The sequence below is a fragment of the Pleurodeles waltl genome, chromosome 7, assembly GCF_031143425.1.
Source record: "Pleurodeles waltl isolate 20211129_DDA chromosome 7, aPleWal1.hap1.20221129, whole genome shotgun sequence".
In the NCBI taxonomy this organism is placed as follows: domain Eukaryota; kingdom Metazoa; phylum Chordata; class Amphibia; order Caudata; family Salamandridae; genus Pleurodeles; species Pleurodeles waltl.
In genome coordinates, this window is record NC_090446.1 from 181807513 (window position 1) to 181828087 (window position 20575).

General features: G+C 43.1%; 1 protein-coding gene across 1 annotated transcript in view; it reads left to right on the forward strand.

The window, feature by feature from the left end:
* The window catches only part of SLC12A5 (solute carrier family 12 member 5), a 687435-nt gene that overhangs the window by 627050 nt on the left and 39810 nt on the right, over positions 1-20575 (forward strand). Inside the window, exons 21-23 of the mRNA XM_069243525.1 lie at positions 352-459; positions 697-819; positions 8851-9038. Of these exons, the coding sequence (XP_069099626.1) occupies positions 352-459; positions 697-819; positions 8851-9038 (419 nt within the window). The remainder of the gene's footprint in view (positions 1-351; positions 460-696; positions 820-8850; positions 9039-20575) is intronic.

A 20575-nucleotide genomic window follows, 5' to 3' on the forward strand; every position in this document is an offset into this window, starting at 1 on the left:
TGCAGGACATTTCCATTTTTTAGCAGCGCTCGTTTTGTTTTTCATTTAATAAGGCAAGAAAAGCCAGGTTGGGAGTTTACAACTGCTAATAGCTCTAACTCAGAGAAATGCAAGACCCGTTGCATTGTATATGCTTGTTATTCTTCTTTTCAGTGTGTTTGAATGTGGACATAATATGTGATCATTTACGTTTCCATGGGTGCTTGCGTATGTGTGTGAATGTGTGCTTGCATGTTATTTGTATATTTTGAGGTTTTATTTGGACAGTCTCACCCAAAGTATTTCTAGAGGTCTTCAGCTTCACTAGCTTTAGTTGTAAGTGAGACAAACTTGTCTTTGTTCTGTCCTCAGCATGAGAGTGATATCTCGGCGTACACCTATGAGAAGACATTGGTGATGGAGCAGAGATCTCAGATTCTCAAGCAGATGCACTTGACGAAAAACGAACGAGAGTGTGAGGTAAGGGATTTTGGGCATTCTCCAAAGGGGAATAGCCCCCAACGTCAATTCACTTTGAGCTTCTGAAGAAGTGGAAGAATGGCCAGGAGATTTTCCAAGTTGATGACTAACTTGCAGAAGACATTCCTGAAGCTACTCAAATCTGTTATGTATTCAGTCATGCTGATTTTGGGGGCGAGGCCTCTGCCCTGAGACATATGGTACATAGTGCACCCTAAACCCTATTCTCTCCTTCAGATTCAAAGCATCACAGATGAGTCACGTGGCTCCATTAGACGTAAGAACCCAACCAATCCCAGGCTGCACTTGAGTGTCCCAGAAGAGCAAGTTGGCGACAGTGAAGAGAAGCCAGAGGAAGAGGTACTTTGTCTAAATGATGAAATCACTGTCCATTGTTTCAGTGGTACAGAGCTCCTCATCTTTATTTATTACTCCTATTGCACATTACCCTCTTTCTCTCATACACTATTTCCTCATTCATCCGATTTCGTGGATTTGCTCTGATTCCATTAAAATGCTTCCTTTCTTCATTGGTTAACCAGTTCCCTAATTGATGTCTCATTCTGCCCATGAAGCATTGCTTCTTCTGTTATTTCAACATTCTGTGGAGAACAAAACACAAACTGACTTATATTTCTACATTCAAAGTGATGTTGGCATTTTGAAAACCAGAAAAGACTTTCTTAGAAAGTCTGAAGTTAGGCTCCAGGTTTGAAAGAGCCAGTGGGAAATAGGCTGTTAAAAATTGCACCTCCATTCATGGAGACTAAGCAGTATTCTTAAACATCACCCTGGACACAGGACCACCTTCCATTTCCAGGACCCACATTTACCGGTCAAATTCATTTTCTTTTGCATTGTTCTCAAAGTTATAAAACAAAGGCAGGAAAGGTCCATTTGACATCCATTTTCTTTCTAATGGGAATCATGAAGGCTGTATCTTCTAAACCCAGAAGCAATTTTGGGTTTTGGACCCCCCACCAACAAGCAAGAGCCTCTTTTTCAATTGCAGAGTATGTAACTTCTGCACCTCTAAGTGTTCTCAATGCAAACGCAATCACATGCTCTTTCCCATTCCTCACTTGCATCAATACTGCTTCTAAACCATATATACTGGCATCCATGGATATAATTGTACGGTCGTCTGTTACGAATGGTTTCAGTTCCACTGCATTGTTGATATTGCACTTCAACATATTGAATGCTTGTTGGCAATTCACAGACCCCTCAAATTTCTGATTTTTCTTCATCAACGCACACAGTGGTTGAGCAATGTCAGCAAAATATTTTACAAATTTTGCATAATATTCAGCCAAGCCCACAAATGATCTCAACTGATCCTTATCCACAGGGCTTGGTGCTTTTTCAATTGCCTCCATTAGACAAACTCTTGGTTTTATACCATCCCCAGACACAGTATGGCTAAGGTACTCAACGGCACCGCTTTCAAACTTACATTTCTTAATCTCGACTGTCAAACCAGCCTTTTCCAGAATCGAACATACACCTCTCAACACGTCATTATGCTTACCACATTTTCTGCCCACACTAAAACATCATCTTGAAAGAACTTAACATTCTTAACATTTCCCAATAAATTCTGCATTATCCTCCGGAACACTGCCGAAGCAGACGCCAACCCGAAAGGCATTCGTAAAAATCTAAATGCCCCTTCAGATGTAATAAACAAAGTGAGAGGCCTTGAGCATGTATGTAACAAGATTTGATGATATGCGTTGGACAAATCTAGTGTAGAAAACACTTTCCCACCCTGAATGCTAGCCAACAACTCATTGATGTTGGTAATAGGATGTCTGTCAATCCATATATCATTATTTAAATCCCTCAAGTACACACACATTCTGATTTTGCCATTTAGTTTCCGAGCCAACACCACCGGACTCAACCATTCAGATGATTCCACTTCTTCTATCACACCCAACTGTAGTAATCTTGCCAACTCGGCCTTCAATGCATCCCTCAACACCAATGGTACCCCTCTCACTTTATGCACTTTAGGTACCGCACCTTTTCTCAAAACAATTTTATGTTTAAACTTTTTCAGACATCCCAACTTTCCTCCAAACAACAATGGGAATTCTGCTTTCCATTTCTCCGCCTTAATATCATCATGCAATACAGTCAAAACATGTTCTTCAGTATTAGGATTCAATACAATATTCAACGCCCTTTGCTAGTTCCACCCCAACAAGCACCTTCCAGTTTCCACTACATACACACAACACATGATTTAAAAACCACTGTTCCATGGAAACATCCTGTAACATGTATTTTACTACCTCCATAACCAACCAATTCAACATCGGAGGTAGTTAACTCCACCTTACCCACTTTACACCATGTATCTTTATCAATGAGCGTATATGGGGAACAAGAATCCGCCCACATACTAACGGATATGCCATTCAGACTCACGATACACTTCGGAGGTCTGTACCGATCATTACCTAATGACAACACATTATCTTCAAACAATTCTTCTCCTGAGTTAACATCGTTCAGCATAAACACTTGTATGCGATCATCATCTTCATCAGAAGATGTTTTTTCCTCCCTTTTACTTTCATTCGGCAAACAATTCACACTTTTCTTTTTAGCCACACCTTTCCTCTGGTTACACACTTTGGAGAAATGCCCCTTTCTGTTACAGTTGAAACATTTGGCATTCGACGCAGAATAGCTTACAGAAAATGCCAAATGCTTCACACTACCACATCTGTAAAAAAAATTCGTCCCATCAATTTTACTGTCAGTCTTACTGCCTTTGATCTTGTCTACCTCCTGCACAGTTACATTCTCTGCACCGTTCTTTCCCAATTCCTTTATGTATCGAGATGTATCCTCAATACATCGTGCGATAACTAATGCTTCATCTAAGGATGGATCTTTCAAACTCAAAAGTTTCTCTTGAATCTTCAAGTTTCTGGTGCGATTTATTAACTGGTCCCTAATTATTTCCTCATGCAAATTTCTAAACTTGCATGTGTTAGCCAATGTCCATAACGCACTTACAAATTCGTCGATAGATTCATTCTGTGCTTGTGTTCTAGAAAAAAACTTGTGACGCTCCACAACAATGCTCACCTTCTTACTAAAGTGACTTATTAAAGCCCCCAGGACTCTAATATACACATCATCTCCCTCAGCTTCCTCATCTGATCCTTCACCATTTTCCACAATTTCATTACATGGCAAAGTTTTCAACACCCTCCTGCCCTCCACCCCCAAGTTGTGTTTTAGCAAAGCTAATTTTCTTTTGGCAGTAAAGATGGCTCCACCTAAAGCCTCTAAATAGATCTCAAAAGCCTCTTGTCAATCTTCCCACGGCATACTGGGCTCACCCGGAAGAGCTAAGAATGTGGGCGGAGGTGTTATTGACTGCATAATGCACACTTGTTCTAAAACACACACACACAGACAAAAAACAATATTATAATAAAATGCCTTAACACGATATCTTATCGTCCGTCCCAGCAGCAAATTCTTTCTTACCCTCCTAGAGAAAATAAAACAGACGACTCATACAGTTTCTTTCCCTTCTTCACAGTTTCAAATATTTCATCACTGAGGGAAACAAACCATCGACCTCTAAATCGGATATGTCTACAACCTAGTAGGAACAAGCCATCCACCTCTAAATCGGTGATGTCCACCTTTAAATCGGCGATGTCCACCTCGTTATAGGAACATTCGTACTCTTTTTTAAAGTTGATTGCCCTTCTCTGACGACGTGCACAGCGTAGTTAGTTTTTTTTCCTCTTCGTTCTCCGTTCCAACGTCCCGACGTCCTAACGTTAGATTCCTTCGACACTCAGCACTGAGGCTTCAGCACTGAGGCTTCAGCAGAGGCTTCAGCACGCGAGTGACGCTGCAGCACAGGATACACGTAACTGCACTTGCGTGCATGCTCCAGCACGTGGTTGACGATGCAGCGCGGGGCACACAGAACCGTCGAAGAAGGTACCGGCCCGAGCGACTCTGTAGTGCAGAGTATTTGTACCAAATTTAACTGTAGACAGGCACTTGAGCAACCTAATTACTGTAATCCAAACGTAAACAGACGCACTACGAGTTGACTCGAGCAAACCTGCGGAAATCGCAAATGTATTGTTTCCAATGTTCATGGAAGCGCACACGCCCACGTTGCAATCAAGGCGCTTCACCCATACATCCAATACAGTGGCACGCCTTCGCTTGTTTCCTTAACATCCCTGTGGAAACCCCCGTCAACACGGAACCCTTACAACTGGTATCCTCGCAGGGTTCCTGGATGACACGAAGCCTCTTACAACAGGCCCACAAATTCCTCTGAAGAAACAAGCCTTTTACTGGTCACCTCCACAGATATCCAGAAGATAGTAGTCTAACAATGATTCCTCTTGAACTCGCTGTACACACAGAGCCCCCGAGCTCTCAGGGATCCTACTCTTCACTCCCAGAAGAGTGTGTCAGTCCTGTGCCAGGGTTGGTCTACAGAGGGATCCCATCCTTGTCGCCATAGAAAAGACACCACTCCAGATACATTTCATAGGTTTATTCCTAAAACAAGCAAGATGCTACCAACCCTGGCAGTTCCAGCAGCAAAATGTCACTGCTCACAATCTTCCCCTAGAAAAACATTCCATCATGTTGCTTAGCAATAATTACTGGCCAACATTCCACAACATAACCCAACACTGGACACAGGACCACCTTCCATTTCCAGCACCCACATTTACCGGTCAAATTCAATTTCTTTTGCATTGTTCTCAAAGTTATAAAACAAAGGCAGGAAAGGTCCATTTGACATCCATTTTCTTTCTAATGGGAATCATGAAGGCTGTATCTTCTAAACCCAGAAGCAATTTTGGTATCAAATAAGGATTGGTTGAATCACAGAATATTTGTAAAATGGCAGTCCTCTTGCCACAGCAAACCTGTGATTCCTCCGCCGACTAATAAAATATAGGTGGGGGAAGCAGCCGATAGTTTCCATCAACAAACTCTCAGCTGGATCCACATGTGTAAACCTTTGACTTTGCGGCCTGTCACCACTTTGTGCCAGGCAAATTTATAGCTGAGCAACCATCACTATATTTCTACCCCTGTGAGTCATCCTCTTTTGATGTTTTCCTGTAACAAATCCTCACTTTGGTGTAGGGAGGTTCATGGAGAAATGTGCTCTGCTGAGCAAAGACAAAACAATATGACATCTGCTGGACAAAGCTTAGAACCATGACTGCATTGGCCACATTATTGGTTGAAAGGAAAGTTTTAGAGGTTTCCACCTAACAGCTTGGCATTTCTACCTATGGAGGCAGTTCTCCATCCAGGGACTGGTGGTCGTAGCCTCCCCTGGCCTGGCAGGCCAGGGGCCACCCTCCAGGCTCTAAGTGATCCTCTTAGATTTTACAATGATTGAATCATTATCACATTCTTAATCTCCTGTTTCTTAAAACAAGGGGCCACTCACTCAAACATCTCTGTTGCACCGCATTGCTCTACAGCTCTGCACTGCTTCACAGAGCAGTTCTTCCTTCACATATCACTGTGTTCTTACAGTGGTCATTCACTCATGCATTGCTGCACCACTTCATACTTCAGCTCTTCTCCCATACACTGCTTCATAAAGCAGCCTACCACTCGAATCTGTGCCACTTAATAAAATAGCCTTTCACTCATACATGACTGCACCACCCTACATCTCAGCACTGCTTCGTGGGAAGGCCTTAGTAAATACATAACCACTTCATAGACCAGCTCTTAGCTTATACATCATTGCAGCACTTCATTCAGCAGCTGTTCACTCGAACCCCTGCTCCTTTTTACACAGGTGCCCTCCACTCACAGATATAGAAACTGCTCCATACTTCTCTGCTCCATTTTACACAGGTGCCCTTCACTCACAGATACAGGAACTGCTCCTTATTGTGGCACTTTTTATACTCATTACACTGTGTTACTGTGAATCTGTGCAGCAATTCACACAGCTGGCCTTGACTCACACATCACCATTTCATAGGTCAGCTCTTGGCTGATTAATTACTGCACTGCTTCATATCCCACTCTTCACTCATACGTTGTTGAACTACTTCTTACACAAGCCTTTCACTCAAACTGTCACAATCTGGGCCTCCCTTGCGCCTAAGCCGCAGGGATCCTATTTCAAACCCTCTTGCGCAAGGACTCAGTTCAATGCACCAGCACGGACCAGAAATCCAGATAGACTGCTGACCATGGCCAACCTACCAAGCATTACTGTGTTTTCTGGTTACAATTAGTCCTGCTAGATGAGATCGGGGACACAGCAGAGCTCTAAAACCTCTTTTGTAAATGAAGAATACTCACACTCAAAATAACACTGAGAAACAGGGGGTGGACTTAAAGATCTTTATTTCTAAAACCAAAGTCTAGTATATAAAATATGAATGACAACCACACAGAAGGAGAAAATGAATGCAGTATTGCATGACATGGCCAGAGAAAACAATGTGAACATTCCAAACATGGTTAGCAAGTTCCCTTTATTCTAGCACCTTATTGCTACTTCTAAGCACTATGCTAAAATGTAGCAGAAGCAAAAAATAGCAATCATATAAAACAAGTTTCATAAGATAGATCATGCAGCATCCCTTCTCTAGGTAAAAAAATAATAATTAAAAGAGCTATTCTCTATCACAGCTCTCACCTGGGAACGATAAGCTGTGCCGGGCTAAAGGCCACTTCTCTTCATCGCTTTCGGAGCAGCCCCTCACCGAGGCTAGTTGTTGCTGCAAATTGGTGTGACTCTGGCTCAATTTTGTTTCTGCAAAGCCTCCAATTAAAAGTCACATACCTGAGTTTTTATAGTATGTGATCACAGATTTTACCTTATATTTATAACTTAAAAGACACTAAAGTCCCAATAAGAAAACACTTATGTTGATAAATGCATCATCTCACTTTGCATATAGATGTTTTTGCCTTTAGAACTAAAACAATAGATACATGGCAGCCTTCACTGTAAGTCATTATTGTTATGGCATTGACCTTAAAATAAAGGACAATGATATCGCAGCCTAGATAGGAGGCAGACATAACGCTAACGCTTCTCCGCATGTCTAATGCTACACTCTTTTCAACAGAAAGAGATAAAAGAATCTGCATGCAAGCACATGATAAAATAGAAAAGGTATAAAAATGTAGAAAATAGAAAAGGTATAAAAGGGACTTATTACAGTGTTCATGACAATACTTTCTTGACCAACTTCATATACCAGCCTTCTACTCACAGACTAAGAACCTGCTGTATATAGTTTATGTTACATATGGTGACATAATGCTTCTAACCCTGCTTTATGTAAAGTACATCTCTGCATCTGCAGCTAGGGTTCCTCTCTGCAAATAAGAGCATAAGTAAATAAGCAATATGCCCCTTCATAGAGCATCCCTTCACTCATACATTGATGCAGTGATTCCGCTGCCACCCCTTCTCATAAACATCACTTCAGCGAGCGTCCATTTACTCCTACAGCTGTCCTCACTCACCTCACCCTTTACTAGTTACTACTGTCATACAATATCATCTATAAATTGTTCCTTCTGTTACATATTTAATTCTTTATATATTCATATGTTGTTTCTTCTTTCCAAATCTATTGTCTTATCCTTAGCCTTAACAGTTTATTTTTCTCACCATGTCTTTCCACTTCTTTCTACGTATATATATATTGCTCCCTTTCTCTGTCGTATATTGCCTTCCCTCCATGCCAAAGTCCCATTCAGGCGTTGTCAAACTTGACATCCACACATTATCCCAGCCTCTACCACTTTCTCTTCAATATATTCCATCTTTGTTCTCTTCTTGTTCCACCCCTTCTTTCCTTCTGCTCTCTTCACCACCTCTTCTGTCTTTTTCTCCCAACATTTATCTTTTCGTGTTGTCTCCAGATTGTACCTACTTCACCCTATGGATCCTCACATCTCTGTTTGCCCTGTCGCACATTGTGTATTTCCCTACTTGGGCGCATCTACTTCTTTTTCTCTCGATGTTCCCACCTCTTGATCCCCTCGGTCTATAATCAGTCCTCCTTCTCACTGTCTACCATCTCCATCTCCTCTGTCCACCCCTTCCTATCACCCCTGGTTCTCTCTCTCTCTCTATCTCTCTCTCTCTGGGCATCCTTTCTCTCTGCCTGTCCCCTCTCCCTATAACTCGCTCATTCTCACTTTATCCTCTGGTCCCCTAATTCTCTCAGCCGAACCCCCTTTCTTCACCTCTTCCTCTCGTTCCTTCTCATTTTTGAAGTTTCTGCCTCGCTACGCCTTTTCTTCTTTTCTCTTTTTCCTTGGGTTTTTCTCCACCTTACACTCTTTTGCTCTTGTTCTTGCTCTCTCCTCTCCTCCCTTCAGGTCCAGTTAATACACAATAAAAATGCAACTACTTTCTCAGGTAGCTTACTGTCTCCCACCGACGACGGGGACGCGGCACCAGAAAAAGTCCATCTCACATGGACAAGGGAGAAATTCCTGGCTGACAAAAACAAGGGCAAAGGTCCAGTGACGCCTGAGGGAATCAAGGACTTCTTCAACATGAAACCGTGAGTAAACTACAGGGACGGACACACCACCCGCGCCACCTTCACTCAGTGTCCACACTGGCGGTAGGATGGAGAAGATGGCATTTGTTACACTTTGTCTCCAGAAGTAAGGGGTCTGCATATTCCTAGCTCTCCACAGAGCTCCTTGCTTTAGTAAGAAGAGATGTTAGGCTTGCCTAGCTGGGAAGTTTGGGAAGCTCGCCCTCTTGGTGCTGTCTTACTGTGCCTACTCTCTGAGGGAGAGAAATGTGCACAGTTGAATGCCGTTGTGGTCTTACTGCGTATATGAAAGAGGTCTGCCCTGCTTAGAGTGACCAGATTTTGAGGAGCAAAAACCGGGACAGGTCAGACATAAAAGAAGGACTAACGACTTTACACTCACTTTTATATCTGGCCTGCCCTGTTTTTTTGCGTAGCTTTGTTAATGTGTGCCTATGTATGTGTGTGTTTATATATATATATATATCTATATATGTGCCTATGTATGTGTGTGTTTATATATATATATCTATCTATATATATATATATATAGATAGATATATATATATACATATACACACACATTTACAAGACTATACATATAAAATTAGCTATGGCTTGACCTCCCACCCTGCATCCCCAACCCGCCACCACCCACCTCTTTCTGCCCCCACTCCGTCTTGCTGCTGGGAGCCGACAGGGGACTGTGTTGCCTGACAGTAACAGATAAATTACTTAATTATTGCATACTTTGTAGGGGTCTGTTAAAGGAGAGCATACCTTTCACTTAAGCATCTATAGATAATCTGACCTTTTTCCCAAAAACCGGGACATTTATGTAATAATTGGACCTTCGTCCCAAAAACCGGGACATTTGTTTAAATTTAAGAGAAGCGTCAGGACACCGGGACAGTCCTCTAAAAACCGGGACTGTCCGGGGAAATCCGGGACATCTGGTCACCCTAGCCCTGCTGCTTCCGGTACTGGGTTCTGTGTGTGGGAAGCACTTGAGCTCTTTGCTTCCAGTGTTGCCCTATTCTAGGTGCAAACAAAGCCTATCCTCAGGATCTCGGTGCTGTACTTGTTCTGGGTCTCAGACAAACCTGAGCTGCTGCTCCACGGTCTGTCCTTTCTCAGTGTGTAAGAAAAGCTAGCAAAGCTATTGCCAATGATGCACATTTTCTGTGCATGAGAGCCACATTGCCTGCCCATATGTATGCTGTGATATTTCTGTGTGTGACGGAAGCTTTAATTGCTCAGGTCTTTACTGTGGTTATAGTAAGGGAATCTTGCCTTCTTAATCTCTGTGTTGACCATTTTATGGGTCTTAGGCAAGCTAGCAGTGCTGCTGTCTATACTGTGTTGTCTCTGTTGTTGTGGGGTCAGATCCCACTGAATTCTAAGCTGTTTCTGTTTTGTGTGTGTTGGGGGGCAGGGAATCTTCTGCCACTCTTGACACATGTTCCATTTTAGCGAGAGTGACATGCTCATGTCATATCCTTGTTGTACGTTTTCTAAGTGTGAGGAAAGCATGCATTGCTCCTACCAGTGCTGTACTAGTTATGTGTTTGGAAAATCTTGCGCTGCTGCCAGCCATGTACAGGTACATTTGCACTGGAACTAGTTGAACAGATCAGCACATGAACAATGCTTGCCATGCTGTAGTCCCAGTGCTGTCTACCTGTGTGTGAAGGTGGCCGCATTGCAGTTGCCTGTGTTGGTGGAGTACTTCTCTCTCTCTCTCTCTCTCGGTGGGGTACTGCAAATTAGAGTGTGCTCCATTTTCAGAGATGGACTTTTACGTATTTAGTTCATGAGTTTGAAAATCTAGTGAGAGAAGATGAGATTTCAACAGGCTGCGGACAACAGACATAAGAATGGTGAATATCAGACAGTAGAGGGTTCCAAGTGTATTGGAAAGAAACACAAAATGAATAGATGAGAACCGGGAGAGAATGGATTGCGTGGAATAGACTACAGACGAGTTGATCTGGGACTAGTGCAAGCAGGTTGAGGATAGCTTAAGAATAACACACAAAGCCATTTAAGGAAATTGAAAGAAAATGAGGGACAACTGAAAGGGGTCAAGGTAAGGAAAAGGTGGAAGTGGAGCCGTAGGACTGGTGGCCAATCAGACAGCTGAATACAGAAAGATCTGTGTGAGTTCAAGAGTAGCCGCACCAGTAGGAAGGAGAGAACATAAGACAACTACAGAGATGACTATAAGCTAAAATTGTTTAGTGGAAGAAATAGTAGGAAAGAGATCAATTTTACAAAATTCAATGATTGAGAAACAGAAAGTGCTTCTAAGGGTTTATTCTTATGATCTGAAAACTCAAACAAATTGTCATAGAAGAGGAGAGAACTGTGTCAGAAAATGAGAAACAGGATGAATGGGAGAAGAGAAAGTCACATGAGACAACATAAATTAAATCAGTTTTTAAAAGAGTCTTGCGTCACATAGTGAAATTTCATGCATATGTCAAAGACAATGAGTCAATGAAAGAATCGACGAACAATTGAAGAAAATGAAGAAATGAAAGGGGGATACTTCAGCCTAAATATGGTATTGTGGGCAAAGAGAAATTATAGAAGCAGGAGGGAAAATCTTTGCAGTTATAGGAACTTGCCAGTGTAGACACCCAAAGGATTCCCGTAGCATTGACAAAGGATACCGAAGAGGAGGTGGAATGATTATTAGTGATTGTCTAAGCTATGTCATTAAGTGTGATCAGAAACCACACCAGGAAGTGTTCAAGATCCCAGTAAAGAAGTGAGAGGCAGAGCGGTGTGTGGTTAACAGTGATTAAACACACTGCCTGATCCAGCTGAATAAGGACTGGAAGAAGCTCTGATTAAAAAGTAGCAAAATGGGAATTGACATCCAAGACAGACGTTCACTTTAATAAGAAGAACAAAAAATGAGATTGTTGAGGGAACAGGAGAGCATGAGCGCCAAGAGATGATGACATCAGGGAACAATAGTTCAGAGAGGAAAGAAAGTAAAGACTCTGTAAATCTTTTGAGGTGAGAATTGTATCAAAGTCTTTAGGGAGTACACAGGACTATTAAATAGGAAAAGGAAAAGTGCCTAATGAGAACTAAACAACTGATCAAGGTGATACATTTGGGATGGAGCTGAATGATTTAATTCGTCAAAAGGGGAGGGAAGTAGCAAAAACAGGAGAGAAGAATTTTGTAAAGCATAAATAGTAAACTCAGAAAAATGGATGAGAAAGGACAACTTTCAATTTAGTGACAAAGCTGTAACACAGAGATTATACAGAAAGATTGTTAGAATGGTCTGGGTACAGATTTTTTTAGTATAAAAAATAACGCAAACAGTGCGAAATCATGTTGAATCCCTGTGATCGGTCTCTGCACTTCACCTTCTGCAAATGATTACTGTTGCAGTGCATGGAGACAATCATACCTCTTATTAAATAGCATTCAGAAATAGATGAGATTAATAAGCATTATATCAACATAAACTAAAATCAGTCCCGCAAGACACAGATGAGTCCTTCTCAAATGCACCTTAAGTTTTAAGTCAGCATTTATGATTTAACATACTCTTTGTTTTTTCTCAAGCCATTTTTGTAAGAATACCTGTGAGCCATGACTGGTCAGAACTGAATAGCTTTGCCTGTTTGTTTTGTAGGACCTTGCTTCCGTAATAATGGGCAACCCATCATCTTGGTGGTGGTGTGTGTTTGTGTGTGTGTGTGAGAGAGAGAGGGGATTGGTGTGTTACATGCATTACTCTATGTAGATGCATGTCAGAATATACATTACAAAAATATCCTACAAAAATGTCACAGCTAGAATATCAACTACCATAATATAATGAGAGTAAGTATCTATAGATAAGTGTAGGTTCACTAATCTTAACTCCACTTCTCCGTACCTTAAAGCAGCAGATAGAATCAAGGTGCACATATAAGTAGTTAAGTACAGTAAACCTACACTTACATACATATAGATATATATGGACCATCACAATATTGACTTTTATTGAAATTCTGATTCCAAGATGTTTATAGGCTTATACTTTCAGGTTGCTGTCCCAGCAGAATACCCTCTTTATCTCTCACAGTTTGTCAATTTTACCATACCTGGAAGGAGTTTGCAGAGTTCTGCTACGTGGAACTCCACAAAGTGCTGAAAAAACCCTGCTGCGATATGTGGAGTTCCACGAGTGGTTGAGTTTGAGTAAGTTGTGCGTTTGCACTGATTTTCAGCGCCAGGAGTTTCTCCCGCGTTGTAAAATCAGCATGTATGGCATCATGCGGAGCGCCAGAAGGCACTAACCTCTTTCAGCCGATCAAGTGAATTTTCCACTTGAGCATCAGCTTCTTCAACACAACTGGCAGCTTTCTCAACGCGGGAAGTAGCAACCTGCTGTGACCTGCCGTGACCACCTGCGCACAGAAATCTCACTTGCGCTTGCCAACATAGCAATTTCTCTCACTTGTGCTCGTCAACGTAACATTGGCAAGTCGCTCGAGAGAAAAAACTCTACTCTGTGTCGCTTCAGAATTATGTGCTCTGCCCGGAGCTGACAAAACTCCGCAAACACCGCCAGTGGAGCGGAATTCTTCGCCCACCCCTAAATTTTAACTCATACCTTAAAAACCACTGGAAGAGCAATGTTGACCAACAAGCAGCTGCACAGATGTTGGTGCTTAGAGTGTAAGGACACAGCAATCTCCCACTGGTCCTATTGTTCAGAGACCATATATCCAATACCAAAATCATACATAAAAGGGAGTACTAAGGTGGTCCAAAGAAAGTTCCTTGAGTGTTCAAAAAATCCAGCGATACTAGAACATTTCTTTTGTATAAAAATTGTCTTTCTTAAAAATCTAATGAGGCGGCTACATGATATTGTGCTTCAAACCAAAACAGTTTTTTTATTCCTTTAATGATCATTCTGCATCAGCCCAGCCAACTCGTTTTGTCCCCTAGACGGGACTTCATCAGTGCCAAAATCAGAAAATAAAACATACATATATGTATAAATTACAAACAACAAGAAAAAACAAAAACAACAAAGTGCACACTACACCAAATCCACCTAGATCAAGATACAATAAAACATATCAAGACCCCCTACATTTAACATCAACAACAGAAAAAAAAAAACATAGTACATCATAAATGTACACATACCTAACAAATTGAATCTTTTAAATAAATATCCATATCCATCTTGTTCACATGTAGCCCATTTTTATTTTGTATTAGCCAATATTTATTCGGCCAATATTATAGGCTGTATTTGGCAATATGCATCATACACATATTTTAAACATCTCAAATAAATAAGTATACCCATATGGCCACATATAGATGTACATATTTAGTGTATCCTGCATAACCATTAAAACCTCCAAAACATTTTTTACTTGTGACATGAATGTTTGTAACTAATCATACAAGCATTCTTACAATATGATTCTTTTGAGCTCCAAAATACCCAATCTGTTCCCACTCACCTTTTTATTCACCTTTTCACTGTTTCTCTAATGATTCTTCTTCTATAGCACATGTCAATCACAGCTCGTGTTTCCTATTCCGCAGTAGGACCTTTGAGAACAGACAGATAACATCATTATTTTAGTGAGTCTATCTAGCCTTCTTTCTTTTCCTCTTACTTTGTGCCTCTTCCTTCCCCCCCGACACTGATCTGTCCCTGTGGCCCCACCCCCTTCCAGCACCATTTCCTGCCTCCTGCCTCCCACCTGACCAGCCCCTCTCACCTCCCTAGCGCTACTTAATGGCACCGGCGTAACTACTCATAATGCTGAAAAATTCCAATGAACCAATCACATTAATGTCTCAGTCCTCACCCACCTGATATCCATTTACAGATTCCAGACCAGGCCCAACCTTACTGCCACCTGTCAGCATCAGTTGCTCCCCTGCCAGGCAGCTCCACCTGCTAGCTGTTGCCCCTCTGAGTTCTAGGTCTTGTGTTCGAGACCCTCCTCTGCTCCCAAGCTCCGCCTGCGCCTCCTCCCTGGTGGTCCAGTGGTGAGTCTGTCTAGCCTTCTTTCTTTTCCTCTTACTTTGTGCCTCTCCCTTCATACCCCTGACACTGATCTGGCTCTGCGGCCCCACCCTCTTCCAGCACATTTCCCGCCTCCCACCTCCCTAGCACTACTTAATGGCACCGGCGAGCAGGGGGTGCACCGCTGGCATGCTGAAGGGGTGCCAACCAGACGGACTCTGGCACCCGCACCTTTCATTGCTATGATGCCAGCACCCTCCACATCCTCAACACCAGAGGATCCATCGTCTTTCACCTTGCGTCGCCGCAGAACACCCAAGGCCCATTCACCTGCTGCAACTGTGCCTTCCCCTGCCTCTGTACATCTGACCCACTAATCGCATGACCCCCAAGAACTGAAAACGTCCACCTCAGCTGCATCCTACTCAACACTCGCTCCCTCACCAAATACGTGCTGTAGCGATTTGGGACCTGCTCGACTCCATCTCCCCCGACTTCACCTTCTTCATGGAAACCTGGATGACTACCACCTGCAACAACCTCGCCACCTTCTTCCACCGCAAGATCTTAGACATTTATGACAGCTTCTCAAACCAAGAACTCACCCACCCCAACCGCAACCACAGCACCCAAAGACTCCAGTTCTCAGCACCCTGCTCAACTGGACCACCCTCACCACTGACAATACCCTAAAGATCATGAAAAACATCCACTCTGGATCCCTCTTGGACCCTTGCCCCACCACATATTCAGCCGAGTCAGCGCCACCAACGCCCCCGAACTCTGCTGCACCCTCTAATGCTCCTTCAAGTCTGCCACCTTCCCGAAAGACTGGAAACATGCAGAAATCAACCCCTGCTGAAAAAACCCTCTGCCTACCTGACGGACCTCAAAAATTACAGACCTATCTTGCTGCTCCCCTTCCCAGACAAAGTCATCAATAAGGTCATCAACTCCCAACTCACTGAATTGATTGAAACTAGCCACATCCTGAACCCCTCCCAATCAGGCTTCAGAAGCAACCACAGCACCAAGACTGCACTCCTCGCTGCAACAGATGACATCCACACTCTCCTCGACTGAGGCGAAACCACAGCCCTAAACCTTCTGGACCTCTCTGCCGCCTTCAAAACCATCTCCCACCACACCCTCTGCACTACACTCCACAGTACCGGCATCCGTGGCAAAGCATCAGTGTGGATCCTCTCCTTCCTCACCAACCGAACCCAGAGAGGCAGGCTCCCACCCTTCTCAAAACCTACAGAGATCAGCTGTGGAGTTCCTCAGGGCTCCTCTCTTCGCCCCACTCTCTTCAACATCTACATGGCCCCACTCCCAAACATTCTCAGAAACCACGGACTCAACATCATCTCCTACGCCAGTGACATCCAGCTGATCCTCTCCCTCACCGACGAACCTACAGCCGTTAAGAGCAGCTTTCACAATGGGATGAAGGACAACTGCCTCAGAGTCAACTCTGACAAAATTGAAGTCCTCATCCTGGCTCCACCCCCTCCGCCCCCACACCCACCCACCGACACACATGTAACCTCAGCATCATCCTCGACTCCTGACTGTCAATGAACTGCCAAATCAACGCAGTCTTATCCTCCTGCTTCCACATGTTCCGCCTGCTTTGAAAAATTTTCAGATGGATCCCCACTGAGTCCAGGAGAACGGTTACCCAGGTGCTCGTCAGCAGCAAGCTCCACTACAGGAACACACTCTACACCTCCAACACCCAAAAACTACAAAACAATTTGCTGAGAATCCAGAATGCCACGCCAGGCTCATCCGGAACATCCCCTGCCGTAGGCACATCACCGGCCACCTGAGAGACCTTCACTGGCTCCCGATCAACAAATGAATCGCCTTCAAGCTCCTCACGCACATCTTCAGGGCCCTCCATGACATTGGAGCTGCATACCTCAACCACTGCCTGGCCTTCTACACTCCCACCAGACATCTCCGCTCTGCTCAACTGGCCCTGGCAACCAGCCCAAGGATCCGCAAGAACTCGACCGGAGGAAGAGCCTTCTCCTACCTCGCTGTGCAGATGTGGAACGCTCTACTGCTACATCTCAGGCATTCACCCTCACTGCCTCAATCTAAGAAAGGCCTCAAGACCTGTGTCATCTACTGAACTGCAACATCTCCCTCCCCTAGCACCTTGAGACCCTAGCAGGTGATTAGCCGTGCTTTACAAGAACACTCATTGATTGATTGATTGATTGAGAAGAAACCACAAAAATCTAACAAACCGATAGGATCAACACATCATCCAATAGCGGTTCCTCAAAACATCAAAACTGGCTTAAAGGATGGCATTACTAGTGGATGAACTTAGCCTCTAATTAACCGCCTTTAGCCTAGAATCACGTAGCAGAATGGTCTTGAGTTCAACCACCGACATCTGGCAAGCAGATCAGAGAGGTCTCTCTCCTCATACCTCCTAGATTTATATACAGTTTTGCTTCTGGGCCATCTGCACTCCATACAGTCTGAGTGTTTAGGAAATTACCTTATTAAATCATTCAAATATGGGTGTATACTGCAGTGTTCTCAGCAATCCTCTGTGAGGGTAAGCACCTTATCATTATTTTGCCCTAAATTTTTTCATTGACATTGGCTTTGCAGTTATTGTTTCAATCTTCCTCATCTCTCGTTCTCATGTCCAGATTCAGGTGCCCCACGTGAGTACATTACATATTGGCACGGTCACTTGGTGTGCACACCGGTTTAACTTTTGGCTACCTAGGCAACACCAGATAACAGGTCACACATCCTAATTGGTGTGCATTTGGAGGTTTTGCTACAATATAGTTACTATGGTATTTTTTTAATTCTTAGGTGTCTCTACATTGTCCTTGTCCTGATGAGACCCCACATTGCAAAAGGGGTTGAAACGTCATTGTCACATATAAAACGAACCAACTCATTAGTCCTTTAAACTCATACAAGGGCCAAATCCAATTACCTATAAATTCCTTTTGTGTGTTTTTTTTTTGGTTTCATGAAAACATATTTGTTCATTCTATGTATTGTATATATGATCACTTTGTTGCTTGTCTTGTTCCTTTTTTCACATGGGTCACTGAGCATATTATTTATGCAATATGACAAATACAATGTCATTTGGACACAGTGCTTCCTTGTTTGATTTCATTATTCACCTTGGACAGGTATACTATATTATTTATATTATTTGACTATTGTGTTCATATAATACAATCAGTGTTTTATTATCACTTGGTATTGTTAAGGAGAACAGTTGTTTCTTTGATAGGAAATTACCTTAGCATAAGTGTTTACATGTGTGTCGGGACAGATCACAAATGAAGTTGTAGATATGGGCAATTGAGCATCAGCCTGTGAACCAATGAGTCCCGACACTGTAGGTCTCCAAGGGGCTACTCTGTAGGGCAGATTGAAACGGAGGCCTAGGCTTTGTGGAATAATTGTTTCTCTATGGACCATAAAGAGAAAATGAATGACCTGAGGCGATTCATCATCCGTGTGCATGTTGATGTCATGAATATTCTGAAGGAGCGTGTGAGAGGCTTCTGATTGATGCCTGTCTGCCTAAGAGATGATTGCTTCCAGTGCATATGGTAGCATGTACGTAGATCGGGCTATATCTGATCGAGTCAGCAGGATGAGTGACTGGTGTATAGTGTAAAGAAACATCAGTATGGTAGAGGCAGAACTCAGAGAGAGTTTATTCAGAGCCAAGATTGTGCTCGGTCCCAGGAGCAGAGAATGAGCGAGAGAGTAAGAGAGAGAGAAGGAGAGTAAGAGGCAGAGAAAACGAGGAAGGGCTCACTTTCTGAAAAGACTAACAAATGTCTGAGGACGTTTTCAACCATGAAGAGAGTGATAGAGCATTGTTCTGGCACTTATTGTCACAACATCCCATTGGGAATACTACCCCAGAGAGCAACTGGGGGCATGTGTTTCCCTTTCTTGAGCCAAGGCCAAGTTGGTGCTCCCTTTCCTCATCTGAAAGGGGATGGTTGTTGCTGGGGGTTGGGTATTGCGCGGGAGAATTATAAAACCTTTGGACAAGAAGAGGTGGTGCAAGGAATCTGGGAAAACTCTAGTTCAGTGATACTCAAAGTAGGGCCCGGGAGCGCTTGCGGCCCTCTTGACCTTTACATCTGGCCCCCCTGGTAAACAGCAGCACGCGTTGCTGTTTACTTGCTGAGCATTAATATTCAGAACAAAATGTTAAATACATGGGTAAGCATTCAGGGATGTGGAATTCCTATCGCCCGACGCCCGGGACATCTTGTTTGGGGTCAAGGGCAACAAGTTTTTATGCTTACTTTGTCCTTGGGACAAGTAGGCCCAACCCTCTGCAGCACAAACCCTTTGGCGGCCTGTTTACAGAGAGTGGAACTCTCTGCAGTTGAGGTAATGTGTTTCTTAAAGATAATGCTGTTCGAACTTGTATTTATGGTTCATTATTTGAAAACCTTCATTATTAGCGTGAGTGCTGTAAATAAATGTTTTAAGGTCACACTTCACTACTGACGTTGGTTCCAGTACAAAAAAAAAAACGTGTATGCACATGTTTGAAAAGTTTAGGCTATGAGGCTAAGTATAATGCTCCCAGAATGCTCTCGGATTAGATGCAAATGAAGTGTCATTTAGTAAAATGTTTTGATGCATGCTAGTATTTCCCAAAAATATTTCTAATGGAAAATCAGTGTAACCATTTTCAACACGATTATGGGAAGCTTGAAAATAAACAAACACTGACAAAGCCAACTGATCTGACATATTTTTATAAGTCTTTTAGTTTCATCAATGCGTGTCTTGTTTTGACATGGCTTTTGTAACACTTTATTGTTGTGGGAGCTACCAGGCCCTCAACATTGTAACAAACACTGGCAAAAAAAAAAAAAACGTTTTTGAACTCTAAAAGCACACGTTGCCACCAGTGGCATAACAAAGGCCCCACAGCCGCCCTCCAGGGGGCCCCTTCAGCACAGCACCTGCCCTGAGTGAGTCTGGAGAGGGGGCTCCTCCATGTTCTTTGCAAAGGGGCACCCTCCAGTTTCGTTACGTCACTGATTGCCACTTTAGTTCCTGACACTGAACAAAACTACTTTGTGTGCCAATATGCTCCTTGTGGAAGAGAAGAATGCGATCACTCACAGTAAAGCCAGCCGAAAGAGAGAGAAATAGAAGTTTAATAAAAACAAAATGTCTTTGTTAACACCAGACCTAATTAGGGACCAAGACCCACATGTAGGTAGCTTTTTGCATGTCGCAAACAGCGACTTTCGGTGTTTGCGACTTGCAAAAAGCACATTGCGATGCACAAACCCAGTTTTGCGATTCGGTAACCTGGTTACCGAATCGCAAAACGGGTTTGTGACTCGCAGTTAGGAAGGGGTGTTCCCTTCCTAATTGCGACTCGCAGTGCAATGTAGGATTGTTTTGCGAACGCGGGCGCAAACCAATCGCAGTTTGCACCCATTTCAAATGGGTGCTAACACTTTCACAAAAGGGACCCCTTCCCCATTGTGAATGTCACTGT